Here is an 18,215-nt window from a genome sequence, read left to right as displayed (position 1 = left end):
TTACAATGCGCTGGGAAGTTTCGTTTTTTTCTGGTAAAAATGGATACAAATTTAAATCTAATTAAATTAAAAATGCAAAATTTACTATATTTCCAAATTAGCCACGTATTGTACAAAAATTGTATACATTTACAAAAATTTTTTTAATATTTTCTCATTTGAATATACTACATTTTTAAATTATATCTTAAATAGTTTTTATTACATAATGTTTATTTTTAAATCTGAAGTAATCTTCCATCACCGCATTTCAAACTCTAAACAAAATTCTAAATGGGATTAGTAATCGTAAACTTAGAAAATCAAATGCTAGGAAACCCATGAGCACATGGTTGAATGGAGAGGAGAATCAGCTAATTGCGAATGCCTTCACTTCGTCTAAATTTGGCCCACTCCCAACCTCCGGGCCAAAAAGGGCAAAGCGTGCCAACAAACTGTTGATTACCAGCAACACAAGGACTTGAACTCGCACAGATACTCGTCTATACATATGTATTTATGGAAGTATGGACGGAAAAGAAACCAGAGATGCAAGGCCAATTATTTTTAGTTCAGCTTAAAACGATTTCCATTATATTGTGTGTACAATGTACAATGTGGGGATTAGACGAGGACATGAGGACATACCAGGGGCAGACAGTCGGAAAAATTGTACATTTCGAGTATTAGGACCTCTTGCAACAGAACAAAATTGAAATACATTTTCAATCTTAATTGATTAGATCAAAATGTTGGTTGATTGAATATTTGTTCCGTTAAGGGTAAAAAGATTAAAGTGTAGGTAACATACAAATAACATAAGTCATATTATAATGGAAATAGAACCATGTATTAACGCTAAACGTATTGGCAATAGCATTAAAACCAGTTCTGTTTTTTATTTTAAATTGAATATGCTGAAAACGGTTAAATCTTTTAAGAGCTTAACTATTAGAGTTGTTGCTGAAATCAATGCAAAAAAAATCGAATTTAATACGTTTTATTCGAAAATATTTCTCTATGTAGCAGCAGGACAGATGCAACTTTCTCGACGCAGCCCCGCTTTGTATGCTATGGAATATCTCTTTATTATATTACGTGCGACGCTTTTGTTGTCAGTTGGCAGGCGGCACAGCCCCAACAACAAGAGCCATCCTCCCCCTTTGGAAAAATGGCCTCCCACACACCACCACCTGCCCCGGGCGGGGTAAGGGCCATGTGTTGCTAGAGCAATTTTATGCTTCCCCTTTCGAAGTTTCTTCGTTAGACTGGCCCAGTTCTTTTCCGTCCATTTTTCCACATTTTTCTGACGATACGAAATGAAAAGCTCTTAGCGTCGAAAAGCGATTACGTTGCTGGCAAAAAGCTTTACGTTTCCGGTTACTTTTCCGCCACGTCGTGTTACCGTAATATGCAGTTACGCGCTTCAATTTGACTGCCTGAAGGGGGTTCCCCAAGCTTCTTAGGCGATTTGCCACAATGTGCATCCATTAAAAGTCTGAAAAATATTGTGAGCGATTTTGTTCAGTGCAGACTAGAGCTTTTCGGGAGCAGGGCAAAGCAACAGTCGCCCAAAAAAGCCCGCTCAATAAACTCTCTTCGAATGGCATACTTATCTCTTAAGTTTTAGATGCTCTTTATTTCCATTTGATTTTTAAAATATTTTAAATTTTACGTATACGTAATCAAAATCGGAGGGTCACAATTTTTAATTGGATGTTACAAAATTGTGACAAAAAGCTAAGTCAAATTAAAAACTAAACCATTTCTTTTTTAATATCCTTTTTGTCATTATTAGGAACTAAGATATAAATTATCAAAAAGAATTTGTAGTGTAGGGATTAAATTTAGAATAATTCAATAAATGTTACAAAAAAACTTTGATTCAAATAAACAAATTTTATTGTTTATATTGTTTATATTGTTTAATAACCAACTTATTTTAGAAAATAACGTTTTCTGGTCGAGGGTTAACGCACCTGGCAACCCTGATTATCTTAAGTGCAGAACATTCTCTTTTTTAAGAAAGTTAGCTTTTTTTCTTTATTACAACTTCAAAGTTTTACAAACACCTGTGTAAAAGCTTAGCGACCGTGGCTTTCACCTCTGCCACTGATTGTAAACAAACGCCCAACCGAAATTGAGAAGAGTAAATAAACAATCGGAAAGCCAAAATAAAACATAATCCAATTGAGGAAGCGCGTCAGGAACGCCAGAAATGTGAAAAGTGATGCTATATTTGAAAACGACATCCTAAGAACATGGAGTTCTCTGCCCCGATTTCTCTCCCGGTGGCTATTTGTGCTCACGGAGAATTTCTCTGGGGGATTTGTAAGAAGAGCGAGTAAACCCGAGTCGAATTTGAGAGTCAAGTTGAGCTCGGCAATTTTATTTGGATTTTGCCCTTGCCGCTGCTGATTTTCTGCGATTGCTGCTGGCTGCCTTTAAAAATTTCACTTCAGTTGCGCGGCGGTCGAGGCGAAGTGCAAACGTTCGAAATTTTCTCGTTAGCCTTAACGACAAAAACAACACAACGTGGACATCCACGATGCTGCCACACAAATAAGAAAACGAGGAAAAATAAAGGAAAATACTACGGCACACACACATACACACAGGCAAAACAAATATTGAAAATTCTAAGGAAAAACGCCTGGGGAAATGGGGCACGAGCGAAGGTGTGTTGGTATCTAGCTCTTGTCTGTGTGCATATTAATTATTCAAATTAATTGCAAGAAAATTTCAACAAGTCTATATATATACCCACCAAGTGTTGCATCTTTAATGAGTGTAAAATATAATCTACGGAAAGTCGGCCAAAGTCGTGGAGTGACGCCAGCTGAAAAAAGTCAAACGAAATGAATTTTTACCGAGAAACATTAAAATTTAAGTGTCACAGTCAGCTCCTTCACAGTTTCCCGAGCTTCCGTGTTCATGTTATTATATCATCCTGTGAATAAGTGGAGTGATTTTGTTGTTAATTTGCTTCGTGTTGTTGTTGGTCGTAGATGAAATGAATTCGCTGTTAGCAAAGTGGTGGTTTGTGCTCAATTCGGGTATTTACAGTACATATAATTAGAATATTCAAAATAAACGATTCGAATGGCAAATCATTTTATGAATGTTAAATATTGAAGTGCTGGTAGAGCTTTTAAATGAACTTAAAGTCCTTATTTCTGAATACAATTTTTAAATTTAAATTTTTTAAATTAAATAGGATTATTTAATATATCAATGGTTTAGTGTTCACATCAGAGATCCTCTTTTTATGAAGCAATAACCCCAAAACATATGTATATGTAAGAAGGAGAACAGCAAGGAAAATGTTTTCTAAAGACAACAAATCAAATATATTTTTAAGTACTTACATATATAATGAGTATTCACTGTTGTCCTGCCACGCTTCAATGCAAATGTTTGTCTGCGCCCGCGCCCCTTAATATTTATTTGCTCCTTTGGCCGGGCGGAAAACTGCCCGTTTCGGAGTCCGTCAGGCACTTCAGCTGAAAAACAAACAAAAACACATTCAAGTTGTTCCTTGGCCTTGGTATTTATGACCGGTGCGTCAGCATGTGGCACACACTTTACTTGGGATACCATTAAAGTTGTACCATTATCGCATCTAGTACTCTCGAGTTTTACACAGGAAATATTTTTTTTTGCAATATTAGTTCAATAAATATGATTTAAAAATGGCAATGAAGCAACAAAAAATACATATAAAGTAAAGTTAAAAAGACTATTTTACCTTAGTAGTTTTTACTTTCTTTAAATCACCAAATAGAGTATTCTCTAAAGTCGGCTCTAAAGTGATGTTATTTTTCGCACTGCAGAGGTTTTTCTTGGGCTCCACCCACAGTGGAATTTGAACTTTTCGTGGCATCATCATCGCATCTCGTTCTCGCTTTCGCTCTCAGCTTGGAATTATTATCACCTTGCTAATTATCTATCGATGATAATGATGATGCCATTCCAATGTCCCCTCTCTATCGCTTCCCGTAGCCCCGTCTCATTCGATTTTCTTATCAGAAAAGACGCGCGACTTTTGCGTCGCCTTTGCCTATTTGCATTTTATTTCGCTTTCTGTTTGTTTCACATGAATCGTGAATTCTTATAATATTCCAACAAATAAACATGTGAGTACGAGTGGCACAACCTCCGAAAAAGAAAATCAGATAACCGAGAGGCGCAGAAAAAAATACAATAAAAAAGGCAACTTTCATCGAACTTTTCATTTGGGGGCCATTTGAACTGGATACTACCGCGCGAATTTGACTATTCGAAGAGCTTATCGTTTCAAAATAAAACACATTGTTTAACACGAAAGTGTAAAATCAACTAGTCTTGATACAAATAAGGTCTTCTGTTTTCACAAACAAAACAATCATAAAGTCAATGCTAAACTAATAGAAACACATTTTGTTTGGAATTAATGATATCAAATTTGTTTGGCATTTTCAGCAACGGGCAGCTATAATTTATTGATCAGTTTAAAATCTAAAAATATTGCTGAAATATTTACATATGTATCATTTAAATAACAAACCAAATTTGCCTTGACGTTCTCATGCCGGTTCTATTTTAAATTATTTCTAAGCTAGAACAATTAGCTTGCTTGAATTAAAAAGCCAAACAAAGAACCTTTATTTACAATTAAAAAAACAGTCCGAAATTGAGTGGAAATAAGTAATACAAAATACCAAAAATTTAAAAGTATCCAAATATAAAATACATACAGAATTAATTTATTGTAACGTTATGTTTCAATGCTTCCATGAAAATATCAAAATATTTATTTTAGGCCAAACCCACATGAAAGCATATATGTATAATTCCCCTGCAAATACATGACCTAAATATTTTTTTTTTTGTTTTTTGGTCTAGCTAATTCTATTTGCACTAAATAAATAATTTTCAACAATGTCTGACAATTCTGATTACTTTAACAGACAATTATAGATCAAGCATTTTCATAAAATATACTAAATTTGGTGTAACTTGGATAAGAAAATATTAATCGTCAAAGTTTAAAAAACATAATAAAACTTAGGTATATTTACTTAAAAATACTAGTATATATAGTAATAAATTTTTTATGTAACAGAATAGGCTCTTTCCTTTTTATTTTATTTTTTTAAGGATTTGAAAGATAAGTTTAACATTTATTCTAACTAGAAAATTTGAACGCTTATCATAACTTTGGGCTGCCACTATATAAGGAAATCACCTTGGCCTTGGGCCGGCTCACGGTAACGGGGAAATCGCTTATCAAGCCCACCGGCTCCCCACAACCCTCAGGTGGTTTTCTCGCACAGCCTTGACAATGACAGCGAGCGAAGAAAATGGGCGCTAAATGGGCGCGCTTAAAGCGGAGAAAGAGTGCAGAAACTGAAACGATGAACGAGAGGCAGAGGGAGAGAAAGCCCTCCGGGGGGCGGGGGGAATTGGAGAGTGCGGCCGTTACAACAAACAAACAAAGGAAACAAACAAACTTGGCAACAAATGGGGATCGTAAGGGGCGGGGAAGTAAGACTATGCCGGGTCGAGTGCTTTAGTTCATGGCTTACACTCACACTAACACACACGTCTCAGTCTCTCACTCTCTCCCACTTAGTGGCTATCTCGCTCTATTCTGCTCTGGCCTTGTCTTTCTCTATACATTTGTCTACACTGAACAAAAATGTATATACAATTTATTCAGTAAAAAACAGTCAAGGAAAATCTTGGCATCTAAAAAATAAATATGAAAAAACTTTTTGAAAGCAAAGTCAAATTCCAAAACTCGAACTTTTGTACTTATGTAAGAAATTAGAACGGAGAAAAAATTATATTGTTTATGTTATTCATTCCTTAAAATTGCTTTTGGATAAACTGTTGCATATAAAAATATATTTTTTAATGAGGCAGAAAGTTTAATAAAAGTTTCATACGTAAAGTCTTAAAACTGAAATGATTTTTTTGTGCAAAATACAATAATTCTTTGTGAGCCTACTTTTAAATATAATATAATTTCTACCACATAATCACTGAATATAATTATAAGCATTTCTCAACTAACTGTAACTAACTGAACTTTAAATATTTTGAATATTTTTATCAGTGCCGCCAAACGGGTTTTGAGTTGCTTTTGCGCTGACTACTGGGTCTGCGTTTGGGTTGGGACCGGGGTTGGGGCTGTAGCTTTGTGTCTGGGTCTCGGAAGGGGATTGAGACTGGGGACGTGGTCTCTGGCACCGTCGGCGGCTTCGGCAGTCAGTTGGCCAAGTCAGTTGCTCTTTTGGCTTAACAAACTCAGAACGTGCCGCGGCGACGATGGCAGTGACATCAAATTGCAGCGCATAGAATAATAGACAACAGCGGTGGCAGTAAAAATAGAGGCAAGAGGCACAATTCGGCTTAGTCACCATGTCCGAGTGGCATCCATCGGATGCAAGGAACTGAAAAAGGCTCTAAAAATGTGTGTATTTGCCTAATAAATTATTAACAGATATTCGGCGAGAGTCCAGCGTCGGCTGCTTGTTGCTTGTGTTGTTATGTAAATTTACCAAATGTATCTCTTGGATACCATAAAGTGTCTTAATATCGAAGTGCGTACGTGTTTTTGCCTTGACTTTAGGCCTCTGCGCTGCGTCATTTGCCTGTGCTTGTGATCCAATTTCGGCTATTCCTCGTTGATTTAGATGGTATCTCTTTGGTGCCAACCACTTGAATACTTTTTGGAGCAGCCTCCGCTTCCAGATGCCAGGAAAAACAGCCAGCAGCTCCACCTGCCTCACTCCCACAAGAAACCACTTCAATTGAAATTCAAAACGCACTCAGCTCCCAGCTGCGACTTTTGACTGATACACCTACTTAAAAAACAACAACCAAAATTCAGAAGGAAATAAAAACGCTGAGATACAAATTTAGAAAGTTGCTTGGCTGCTGCTCTCCCGAGTCTCTTTCTTGGCTTCGTTTTGTTGTTCTTCCATTTTTTTCAATTTTCTCTCCCTTTCTTCAACATATCTTGACATTCCTTTCACGGCCAGCACATATTTTCCGTCATGATTTTTTAATTATTTTTTAATGCCTCACACACACTCCATAAATGGGTCACAACCAGGCAGGGCACTTCAAAATAATTGGAAAAAATTCAAATCGCCCCGGCAGTTTCCCAGAGTGATCTTATCTCTGTAGTTTTTCTCATCACAATTAGCAACCAGTTTTTTGTATATAAATATAATTACGGGTGTGCAGTATACATATGGCCAATCGAGGGCTAAGTAATGCCAATTGAATCGGTGAATCGATTGCCGGATTATTCATGGCCCCATTGTCTCGGTGATACATGCTTCTTGACCTAACATACCAATCCGCTCACTGTAGATTAATTTAATTAAATACCTTAAAATATTTAGTATTAAATAAATGTCATTAATATACAATTAATTCATTTTGTGAATTTCTGGTTTCTGGTTAAAATATTATTTAAAGGTGGACTTTAATCCAAACATAGTGCTTTTTATATTTTTAAGGTTCTTTATCAAAGGGTAATAATATTAAAATAACCCTGATAAGGTAAGCATACAAGGGTAAAGCTTTGACTTTTTTTGACCTTTTTAAAAGTAAGCCAATCAATCAATAGATTTCATCAAATGCTGCTCTTTCTCCTTGAAATACAGAATCCATTACCTCCTGCATAGTTACCAAAGCAAACTTCTATGCAATTTCAACAATATTACTCGTTGAGTAAAGTGCATTTTTTCGTCAAACTTAAAATGCTTTTATACCCCTTCTCATTGCAGTTAGTTTTCATGACCCAGAGGCGGCGGTGTGGCGGCAAATCTGGTTTATATCTCTCCTGACCGACTGAGATCCTTGCACCGCAAAGCGACTCTGAGCCGGAGCCAAAACAGAGCGCAGTAGTACGGATAGCGGTGTCAGAAGCTCGTCCTTGGCATTTGCAATAACAACGCTGGAGTGGCTGGCAAACCTCGAGAAATCACTGCAAGCGAAGCGGAAAAGGAGGAATTTCACTGAATCGAAGGACAGGAGCTCCGGGAGAGAGGGGGCCCGCCCTAACCATCGCAATCCTGGCCCAACGCAACCACAGCACCTCTAACGGCAGCAGCGCAGCCAGCGTCGGCAGCGGCGTCGGCAGCGTTCCCGTCATAATGGAGGGTCCTGAAGTCACATTCCTTTTCCAATTCGGCAGCGTCCGCGATGCAGTCTGTGTGCCCGCCCACGCCCTGACACTTAAAACGCTCAAGGACCTGGCCTGCGATTTTATCAACACAAAGGTAAAGCCCCGACAGGCACCCATTCTCGAATATAATATCAAAATTATGTATGCATTTAATTTTTATTGGGTTGGGGTTTAAGCCTTTCAATCATATTCAAAATACTATTGACTAAATTATTTAGTTATTTATAAAGCTTACAGTGGGTGGGATTTACAAAGGAGGTCACCATCTGGGGACCCTTTTTGCAACTTCGTTAATTATTCAAAGACCGTAGAGTAAACATGTCAACTGTAGAATATTTGAACGGAAGCCGGAAGGCGGCCAAGTCAACATACGGTGCAGTAAGTCAATAAGTTAACAGTGGTTCTTCCTGTATAATAAGTAAATGCAGTTCGGAATTCTGAATTGAACGTCCTAACGAAAGAAACAACACGTAGATCACCAGCTAAGAAAAAACGAAGTCTGCAAATATGCCGAAGATAGGGAAAAATATCTTTTGATTTTAATTTCCTTAGGTCATTATAGTAAAATAAGAATATTAGATAAAATACACAAATTCTAGTAGGTATGCAAATAGTTAATTAATGATTTTAAGCAAAAGTACAAATAGCAGAAATAAACAATTTACCACTGTATTTCTGACAGGCTAATAGAAGACAGTCAGCAGCGGTAAGGGGGCGGATTAATAAATGTATGTGTGCACAATAATTGCTTTATTTCATTAAGTTAGTCCAAGTTACATAGGCATGAAATCGTTTCCGCATGGCCTTTTGCCCCTCACGGCCCAGCTATCCATGGCCAATTCAATTAACCGGGCCGCAACTGGTGGTGTTCCTTAGCTTCATAGCCCACGACTGCTGCTCCTGGCACGACTCCTTCCGTCCGGTTACCCTCCTCGTCGAAATGGGAAACTGCCAGGCGGGGGGTACAGTGTAATTTGGTTTATGCAGGATCTAAGACTCGTGGAGCTTTGTGAACCTTTTAGATATACATCATGGCAATCGGAAGCTTTTATCAAATAACCCCTGTAATACTTGCATTTCATCAGGTCATATAATAGTATGAATTGATTTCTTTGGGTACTATAATCCTATTTTGCCCAAATTATGAGAGGGCTTATCCATATGTTAAGTAAGGATTGCATATAAAAAAAAAATATAACTACTTTTTGTTAATTAAAAGATATAGCCAAGTTATGCAGCAGTAATTTTTCTAATTTGTAAGAGTATTTGCAACTATGCCGACGCAAAGCAAACCCTGCCGCAATGTTAAATTCCACAGTTGTTCCGTATCAATTGAAATCAACACAAATTTTTGTGCATATGGCAGGCTGGATCTTATCGGGCAATCAATTAAGATACGAATGTGATATGATAATGGGCAGCCCAATGCAAAAATAAGCGTTAAACGAAGCCGAACTTCCCAAATGGACATTGTCGCATTGTCATTGTCGCCCGCGGAGTGCTCACATTCTGTTGGCCATTTCAGATACCGGACAGCGGACTCACGTACCTCTCGGAACGCATTCTGCTCTTCGTCCACGACTACAGCACCCCGAATGTGCTGCACATTATCAACTCGGCAGCGGAGGTGGTGGACGAGACCCTTGTGGAAATTGTGCTGACAGCCAGTCGTAAGTAGCCATTCCTTACATTCCTTTGAATTCCACACACTCACTTCAAAAAGTTGACATTTTTATTTCTGTGACATCAACAAGAAAGTGTAATTCTCAACCAAATTGATCACAAAATTTACTTTTATTTTCTTGGTCTATAAGAGCAAATTATGTTTTAGAACTTGTTTCAGAAAAATTTCTTAAACTACTATTTCAGTAACACTCTTAAGATCTTTAATATCAAAACGGTACATTTAAAAAGTGTATTTCTTTTTAGCGTTAGTGAAATAATGGCAAGTGTAATTTGTTTTAAAGACTCTTTAGAGTTGCAAATTAGCTGAAGAACAACGAACAAATCGCATTCATTTTTAATTAAATTTTATAGAAATGCTTGTTATCTTATCAATGCAGCTTCAATGTTTATTTAGTAGATAGAATTATGATAATAAATTCAAACAAATAAATTACCAATTAATTACAAGACCTTACCACCAAAACAGATGTTTATTGCTTATAGCAGATATTATATAATATATAAAAAAAACTTGTATACTTAAGACCCGATTTGTAACTATTAACTTTAAAACTACAACGTCTGCTCCAATTTCTCCTACTGCAGCCATACTGTATCCGACCTCCGAGATGCCGACCCTCAAGCCACACAGCCTGAACGTGCATTCCTACAAGGGACCGACCTTCTGTGATTTCTGCGGCGAGATGCTGTTTGGTCTGGTGCGCCAGGGCCTCAAGTGCGATGGTATGTAACGAGAAGAGTGTGCGAAGCGGAGGGGCAAGCACCCACTAATCCCCAAACGAATCCTTGCCACCCACAGGATGCGGTCAGAACTATCACAAGCGGTGCGTGGTGAAAATCCCGAACAACTGCAACCGCTCGAATGACGCCACTTCGAGGCGCTCCTTCACGCTCCATGCGCCCCGCAGTCCGTCCGGCAGTTCGCAGCAGTCGCTCGTCTCCACGGAGGAATCGACAGGAACCGGAACCGGACGGAACGACTCGAGCAGCTCACTGGTAAAGCGCATGTCGGACCTTATGAATGATATTATTAAGAATTGACAGCCGGACATGACCTTTTATGTCCCCTAGTGGCTGGTGTATGTGTGTGTGTGTGAAAGGGTGTTGGTTGACAGTTTCCGGTTATCCTGCGAGTATTTAAAATTGTACTTAACTTGGCTCACACTTTTACTTTGTATTATTTTCATGCTTTTTCCAATAAACTTTTATACTGCACACTTTTAATGCTTTGTTAACTCTTTTGAATACTCGTAAGGGATTTGCGAATATTAATGACTGGGGGATCCCTTCCACTAAAATGGTGATTTTGTTATCCATATTGCTGCTATTCAGAACAAAGTTTCTATTTAATGGAACAATTCTTACTAACTTACTGATATAATTATTATATAATTTGTCCACCATCTTTATCCGCTCAATTCATGTTCCTGGAAATTTATTTGAAAAAGTGGAGGAAGTTTGTAGAGTGAGAATAAAACTTGAAGAGTGGGCAACCAAATTATGAAAATTAGTTTTGCCCAATTAACGTCATTAAGCAGTCCTGTCCGCAGGGGATTTGCCCGAGCAAATCCATCTCCAGAGCCTCTTAATTTGCTAATTAAGTAACCCCGGCACTTTCGTAATTCGCAGAATATTCCCGGTCGCCATCAGCGTACTCACTCGTCGGGCAGCCGGAACGGACTGACCGTGCTGCGCATTCCGCACACATTCATGGTGCACACATACGGCATTCCGACGGTGTGCCAGCTGTGCAAGAAGCTGCTGAAGGGGCTCTTCAAGCAGGGCCTCCAGTGCCGCGACTGCCAGTACAACGCGCACAAGAAGTGCCTGGACAAGGTGCCCCACGACTGCACGGGCGAGGCGCAGCTTAGCCAGCTGCAGATCCAGGCGGGGGCCAGAGAGCGGGACAACTTCTTCCGCGAGGAGTTCGACGATAGCGACGGCGACGAGGGATCGGACTATGGCAAGTACAAGTCGGCCATGTCGGTGGGCGTGAACCTGGTGGCCGGACGACCCCGGGAGGCACCCAAGGCCCTGACCAATGCCCACAACTCACCGCCCGAGCTGGTCAACGGAGGCCTGGGCGACGACTCCAGCGGCGGGGGGTTGAGACCAGCAAGTCCAGCAGCGACGGCCAGTCAGAGCAGTCCCAGTCCTCGACCTCCTCGTCGCCCAGTGCCAACATCCCGCTGATGAGGATCGTTCAGTCCGTCAAGCACACCAAGAAGCGGGGCGGACAGGCACTGAAGGAGGGCTGGCTGGTGCACTACACCTCGCTGGACAAGGCCGTCAAGCGGTACTACTGGCGCCTGGACTCCAAGACCATCACCCTCTTCGTCTCGGAGCAAGGCAGCAAGTACCACAAGGAGCTGCCGCTGGCGGAGCTCCTCTCGATCGAGAGCCATCTGGGCGATCCGCGACCGGAGTCCAACTACTGCTTCGAGCTGCGCCTGCTCAATCTCAGCTACTTCGTCGGACAGGATCCGCAGGTGGGTGCCAAGGAGGAGCAGGCCGTCCGGTTGCCTCCGCCGGACAGCGGCATCGGCAGCGATATCGCCAAAAGCTGGGAGACCAGCATCCGGCAGGCCTTCATGCACGTCACCAACACGCGTAAGTAGGGGAGTTGTAAATAGGAGAATTAGACTTATTCGGTCGCCCTTTGAATATATATCATATAGAGTAGGTTATAAACGGTGCAACACTATATCATCAGATAAATAGGTATATAGTTTTAATGCTTAAAATTGCTTAAAGGAAGGTTTTATAGCTTTAAAATGTTTTGGTTTAATACATATAATTATATAGTTTAATCTTAAAAAAATATTATAAAGGTACTGTTCCGGCAGACAGCACTTCTCACGACAATTAAATCTGATAATTTCTGTAATTTCTGTACATTTTTAAAATTCAAAAAGAAAATTAGACAAATTTTAGGTTATATTTTTAGCGCTTTTCACCATTATAATATATTTTTTAAAGCATTATCACAAAAAAAATGTTTGTTTTGTGTGTGAAATATACTCAACTAAAATGCTTACCTCTTCCAGAATGCTGCGAGTCGGAGGAGCAGGTGCAGGACATGGGCCAGCTGTACCAGATCTTTCCGGACGAGGTTCTCGGCTCCGGGCAATTCGGCGTGGTCTACGGCGGAGTGCACAAAAAGACGCAGCGCGAGGTGGCCATCAAGGTGATCGACAAGCTGCGCTTCCCCACCAAACAGGAAGCGCAGCTGAAGAACGAAGTGGCCATCCTGCAGAACATCTCGCACTGCGGCGTCGTCAATCTGGAGCGGATGTTCGAGACGCCGGAGCGGATCTTCGTGGTGATGGAGAAGCTCAAGGGCGACATGCTGGAGATGATCCTGTCGCATGCGAGGGGCCGGCTGAGCGAGCGCGTGACCAAGTTCCTGATCACCCAGATCCTGATCGCCCTCAAGTACCTGCACTCGCAGAATATAGTCCACTGCGACCTGAAGCCGGAGAATGTGCTGCTCTCCTCGGACGCCGAATTCCCGCAGGTGAAGCTCTGTGACTTTGGCTACGCCCGCATCATCGGCGAGAAGTCCTTCCGGCGATCGGTGGTCGGCACTCCGGCCTATCTCGCCCCGGAGGTGCTCCGCAACAAGGGCTACAACCGATCGTTGGACATGTGGAGCGTGGGCGTCATCATCTACGTGAGCCTGAGCGGCACCTTTCCCTTCAACGAGGAGGAGGACATCAACGACCAGATCCAGAACGCGGCCTTCATGTACCCACCCAACCCGTGGAAGGAGATCTCCTCTAATGGTGAGTTGTAACCTTAATTTAAAATAAATTACTTCTTAATGCCAATCAATGAATTTAGAAATTAATACGATTACCTGTTTAGAGCAGAACCGTTTTTGATTGACATCTAGAATTGTAAAAGAAACAAGTAATTTATACCTTAATTAAATTTTAATTAATTTTATACCTTATATAAATTATTAAAATATTTAATTGTGGAGATTTCATAAAAAATCATTTTCCAGCCCTACCAAATTGTATTTACTATTTATATCAAGAGTTAATAGGGCTAAGAATAGAAACTGATGTCTATAAACGGTTCAGAATCTTCAAAATGGCCATAGCTTTCAACAAAAAAAAGCATAGTACAAAAAACTAATTTTAACTTGAATATAATTGGTTAAACAAACAAAATCAGTTTTAAAAAGACTATAGTTGGAAATTTAAGAAAGGTATATGCACCAAAAAAGTTGTCACATAAACTTTAACATTGTTACATGAATGTTAAACTATTGGGTATAAACAATTTTTTTATTAATAAGTGTTAAATTAATACCACGAAAGTATCAAAAGAAACTTATGCGATTTAAAAACAAGGACTTAGACAACAGTTTTTATACTCTTCGGTATAGAAATTAGTATTATTAGTATTGAATTTACACTTAACATACACTGTGGTCTATTTTCAAGGCACACTAATAAAAACAAGACATTCGGTTTTTTTGAGTGTACGTTTTATAACCTTTTTTGAGTAGAACCTTTAGAAATGTGCTTTAATCTTGTCACTTCTTTTCCAGCCATTGACCTGATCAACAACCTGCTGCAGGTGAAGCAACGCAAGCGGTACACGGTGGACAAAAGTCTGCTGCACTATTGGCTGCAGGACAAGCAGACGTACCGTGACCTCCGGACCTTGGAAACCCAGGTGGGCGGCGGCCGGTACTTGACCCACGAGGCCGATGACCTGCGCTGGGACTGTGCGGGCGACATGTGACCTGGCTGTGAGCCCGACGAGATCCTCGAGAGCACCACCACCGAGATAATGAGCTGCACCACGACCACCACCGAGAGCTATCGTCCATCTCCGGCGGATTGTGCCGGATGCCATCGGCTTTCGGACTGCGGCAACTCACCCAAGTCGGAGGCCATTAGCGACAAGGCCCTGAAATGGATGCGGTTCCATCTCTGCCGGCACATTAAATAGCAGTACAACTCTATTGCCTAGCCCATAAGTTTATCCCATCTCTCTAACTCGCTTGTCAGTAACTGCTAAACAAATGGATTCTTCTAACTTACAACTCTGTGTGTGCTAAATTTTTCTCTAGAATCAAAATTAGTCGATAGCTTTAAATCGTTAACCACCTAAAGGCAACTCTTATGAATAACTCTACACAAATAATATACATAAATCCGGAAGTTACTGTGAACCTCAGATTCAGTTTAGATCTAATGGCCATAAGGTACACAAAAAAACATTAACCAAATGAATGGCCGGAAAAATATAGCTGAATAAACAACGCTTGACAATTAATATTTTTTTTATAATTTTTTTATTTGCATGTGTGTTTATGAAAAGAGGTTGGTAACTTAATAGTAAAGGGAATAATAAATAAATAAAAATAATAAAAATATGTTTATAAATATTCATAAACTCATAAGAAACTTTTTTTTATTGTAGCTCTGAATTTATAAGCAACAGGTTAAAAAAAAATATGTGTTTTGTTTTAATTTTTTTGGTAAAATTTTAAATCTACTTTTATGCCCATGACTGTTTACTTTAACACCCACATGGCTTGTCTACATCCAAATGTGCAGCAAAAAATCACAAATCGTTGGCCTGCGACGACTGGCACCTTTCTCGGAAGACTTCTACAGCACTTACCAGCAGTTCTTTACCAACTAACAACCAGAGAAGATGTACTTTTTTGTGGTTAGGTGTTTCCTCTTCTTAATGGTCTCCAGGATTAGTCAACAGGGCGATGACTTTAACACGCCCAGTTCCGCCTGGTTGGAATACCAGAGGGAGAGATTTGGCATCATTAGTCCCATGATGGTCAGCTCTACCAAGGCACCAACCCTGAATGTGGATGTGGTGACTCCAAAAGTGGAGACCACATCCAGAAAACATTCCTCCAACCCATCCGAGAACGCCAGTCAAGAATCGGAGGAGGAGCAGACCACAGAGCAGCCATCGGAAGATGAGGGAATGGAAGTGCCCAGCGTGCAGGGATTTTTTAAATTCCTAAAGACCATGCAGAAGACCTGGATCACGAAATCGGCTCTGACCTTCGGGAAGAAGATAAAGCTGCTAAAGAACCTACGCGACAATCTAATGCGACTAATTGGTGCGTATTAAATCTATCTTAATTTAAATTGATATGAAAATGGTTTTTCCCTTTTAAATTGTTTCCAACAGAGCAACAGTTCGCGGCTATGTGGCAGCCACCAGAGCGAAAAAGGCGACGACGACGGGGTTTACTGGATGATTCCAATATAGATTTTCCGCCTGAGGCGGCGCTCATGACCATAAACTTCCTCACATTCGCCGTTTTTCTCATCAAACTGGTCATGGTAAGTTGGAAAACCTTCTTTAAAAATTGTTTATACTTAAAACTTTAAACACTTGCAGCAAGTAGTGAAGATTGTCAAAAGCAAACATTATTCACTTTCTGGATTCAGCTTTTTACCGGAAACTGCTAGACGTCCATAAATCATTTCAATGGAGTTAAAACTAAATAACATTATATTTGATGAAATAAATAGAAAAGGCTTTAAACGGTCTATCATTTTTTTAGTTTAAATAAACTTTAAATTTAATTTAACAAACTTTTAATTTTAATTAAATTTATGTAATAGTTTTCTTTCTTAATAAGAGCTTCGTGTATTTTTGTTAAAGAGTTTGCATTAAAAGTTAAAGTATGCCGTTCTTAAATTCTGTAAATTAAAATGCATTATTATTTTGTAATTTTATTAATTTTTCATAGTAAATTAATATTAAAATAATTTCTTTAAATTTTAACCATTTTGCCCAGGGTTCACTTAACAATCTTCCTTTTCAAAAAATATAAATCACTTTTCACCAACTGCGTCTCAAAATCACTTGGCAACCAGTGACTTATTCAAGCATCTTATATCAGTTAGCTTTTGTCAGCGCACTGTCAGCTGTTTCATTTTCCTTACACGTGCTGCATTTTGATTGTTTTTAAACTCGGAACAAATTCAAATACATATTTTGAAAAATGGAAGATAAAACAGAAATAGAGACCGTGTGCGATCACAAAAGAGATGAGCACCTGCCCGCGATTCGTAAGCAATTAAAGTTTCCCAATTACTTATGAAATAACAAAAATCTCCCATCCATAGTTAAATTTCAGAATGGATCCCTTTTGGGCAGTGGCGAATTTTGCACGGTGGAAAGCAAAGCGGATCAGAAAAAGCAGGCTTTAGTGGTGGCCGGCGATCAGATGTACACAGGTGACCTGCAGGATAGCCAAGAATTCGACACCTACATATGCCTGAGAAACAAAGCCACCAACAAAGTACAAATTGTACCAGTGCAACAGGCCTTGCTTTCAAATCACATATACAAGAAACTGGAGCGCCAGAAGCGGACAGCGCCCATGTTGAGCAGGGAGCACGCCAACAAGAAGCTGCTAAAGGAGTTTGGAGGACGCAAGGCTTCCAGATTTGTGGACAACCACGAACAGATGATGGTCAACGTTGAGGTCGTTCGACAGGATCTGGATGAAACTGTGAAAGCATCGACTATGAACGAAGAAAACGAGGATGAGACTCTGGCCGATGTGAGCATCAGCAACGAGGATTATCTGGCCACCATTGTACCCAAGTTCGACAAGGAGGCCACTGAACTAAGTGGTGTCTACGATGTCAAGGATGTGATTTCAAGCGAACTGCTTGAGCGGCTGGACGAGGAGGCCAAGGTGGTCTTCTCCACGCCTCTTCAGACTTTGCCGTAAGTGGTTCAACCAATTTCAACTTAACACCTCGCCTACAATCTCTTTACTTACAGTATCAAATCGGAATATCTAAAGACCTGTTTGGGTCGTATTCAGGAGAAGACGATCACCTCCAAGCAGGACTTCCTGCACATTAAGCTCATCATCTACATGGACGCCCTGCAGTCGCTGATTTCCCTTCGTTCCCGGCAAATGCAGAGGGTGGAACTCTCAAGGATCACGGAGAAGATCGAAAACGATATACGTCGTCGATTTGCAGATCCCAATGTGGCCAAGAGGGGCACTCGCACCAATTTCAGTACTGAGAAGGCGCTCACGCACTTCATCGTGATGTCCTTGCTCATCAGCGAGAAGTACGAGGTGGACATAAATGTCCTTTCCCGCGCATTGGCCACCAGCAAGGATAAAATCAAGCAGTACGCCCATATTGTGAATGCCCTGCCAAAATCCCGCTCGGACATTCTCAGCCTGCGCCTGCCCAGCAAGGTTCCGGCACTGAAATTAGCTCGTCGCTTTCAGCGGAAGAAGTAGAAGGGGTTTTCCAAGGACACCTTGCTCTCGCCATCGATTAAACAAACCCTGAGGCGGGTCAATAAAGTTTATTAAATCCAAATGCAGACTTTA

The 18,215-nt window shown here is 40.2% G+C and overlaps 3 protein-coding genes across 3 annotated transcripts; all 3 read left to right on the top strand.

The window, feature by feature from the left end:
- The first annotated feature begins 2,485 nt into the window (after nt 1-2,485).
- LOC108136885 (serine/threonine-protein kinase D3) lies at nt 2,486-15,145 on the top strand. Its single transcript, XM_017258338.2, is given in 9 exon segments — nt 2,486-2,657; nt 7,764-8,258; nt 9,690-9,834; nt 10,436-10,573; nt 10,650-10,846; nt 11,480-11,954; nt 11,957-12,460; nt 12,898-13,635; nt 14,412-15,145. Coding segments are annotated over 8 exon segments (2,730 nt in total). The 5' UTR covers nt 2,486-2,657; nt 7,764-8,132; the 3' UTR covers nt 14,819-15,145.
- An 89-nt stretch (nt 15,146-15,234) lies between these two features.
- Nucleotides 15,235-16,333, top strand: LOC108136681. Its single transcript, XM_017258003.2, has 3 exons — nt 15,235-15,959; nt 16,031-16,185; nt 16,244-16,333. The coding sequence occupies exons 1-3, from the start codon at nt 15,530-15,532 to the stop codon at nt 16,322-16,324; spliced, it is 666 nt and encodes a 221-aa protein (XP_017113492.1). The 5' UTR covers nt 15,235-15,529; the 3' UTR covers nt 16,325-16,333.
- A 433-nt stretch (nt 16,334-16,766) lies between these two features.
- Nucleotides 16,767-18,204, top strand: LOC108136779. Its single transcript, XM_017258141.1, has 3 exons — nt 16,767-16,920; nt 16,978-17,587; nt 17,645-18,204. The coding sequence occupies exons 1-3, from the start codon at nt 16,854-16,856 to the stop codon at nt 18,120-18,122; spliced, it is 1,155 nt and encodes a 384-aa protein (XP_017113630.1). The 5' UTR covers nt 16,767-16,853; the 3' UTR covers nt 18,123-18,204.
- The last annotated feature ends 11 nt before the right edge of the window (nt 18,205-18,215 follow it).

The sequence above is a fragment of the Drosophila elegans genome, unplaced genomic scaffold (genome assembly GCF_018152505.1).
Source record: "Drosophila elegans isolate 14027-0461.03 unplaced genomic scaffold, ASM1815250v1 contig_476, whole genome shotgun sequence".
In the NCBI taxonomy this organism is placed as follows: domain Eukaryota; kingdom Metazoa; phylum Arthropoda; class Insecta; order Diptera; family Drosophilidae; genus Drosophila; species Drosophila elegans.
Note: the sequence above shows the minus strand (reverse complement) of the source record. Positions and strands in the feature narration are given on the sequence as shown.

Coding starts and splice junctions, on each gene's coding strand:
- LOC108136681 (XM_017258003.2), top strand. CDS start 15,530: ATGTACTTTTTTGTGGTTAGGTGTTTCCTCTTCTTAATGGTCTCCAGG. Junction 15,960..16,030: donor CAATCTAATGCGACTAATTG/GTGCGTATTAAA, acceptor TGTTTCCAACAG/AGCAACAGTTCGCGGCTATG. Junction 16,186..16,243: donor TTCTCATCAAACTGGTCATG/GTAAGTTGGAAA, acceptor AAACACTTGCAG/CAAGTAGTGAAGATTGTCAA.
- LOC108136779 (XM_017258141.1), top strand. CDS start 16,854: ATGGAAGATAAAACAGAAATAGAGACCGTGTGCGATCACAAAAGAGAT. Junction 16,921..16,977: donor TGAGCACCTGCCCGCGATTC/GTAAGCAATTAA, acceptor TCCCATCCATAG/TTAAATTTCAGAATGGATCC. Junction 17,588..17,644: donor ACGCCTCTTCAGACTTTGCC/GTAAGTGGTTCA, acceptor CTTTACTTACAG/TATCAAATCGGAATATCTAA.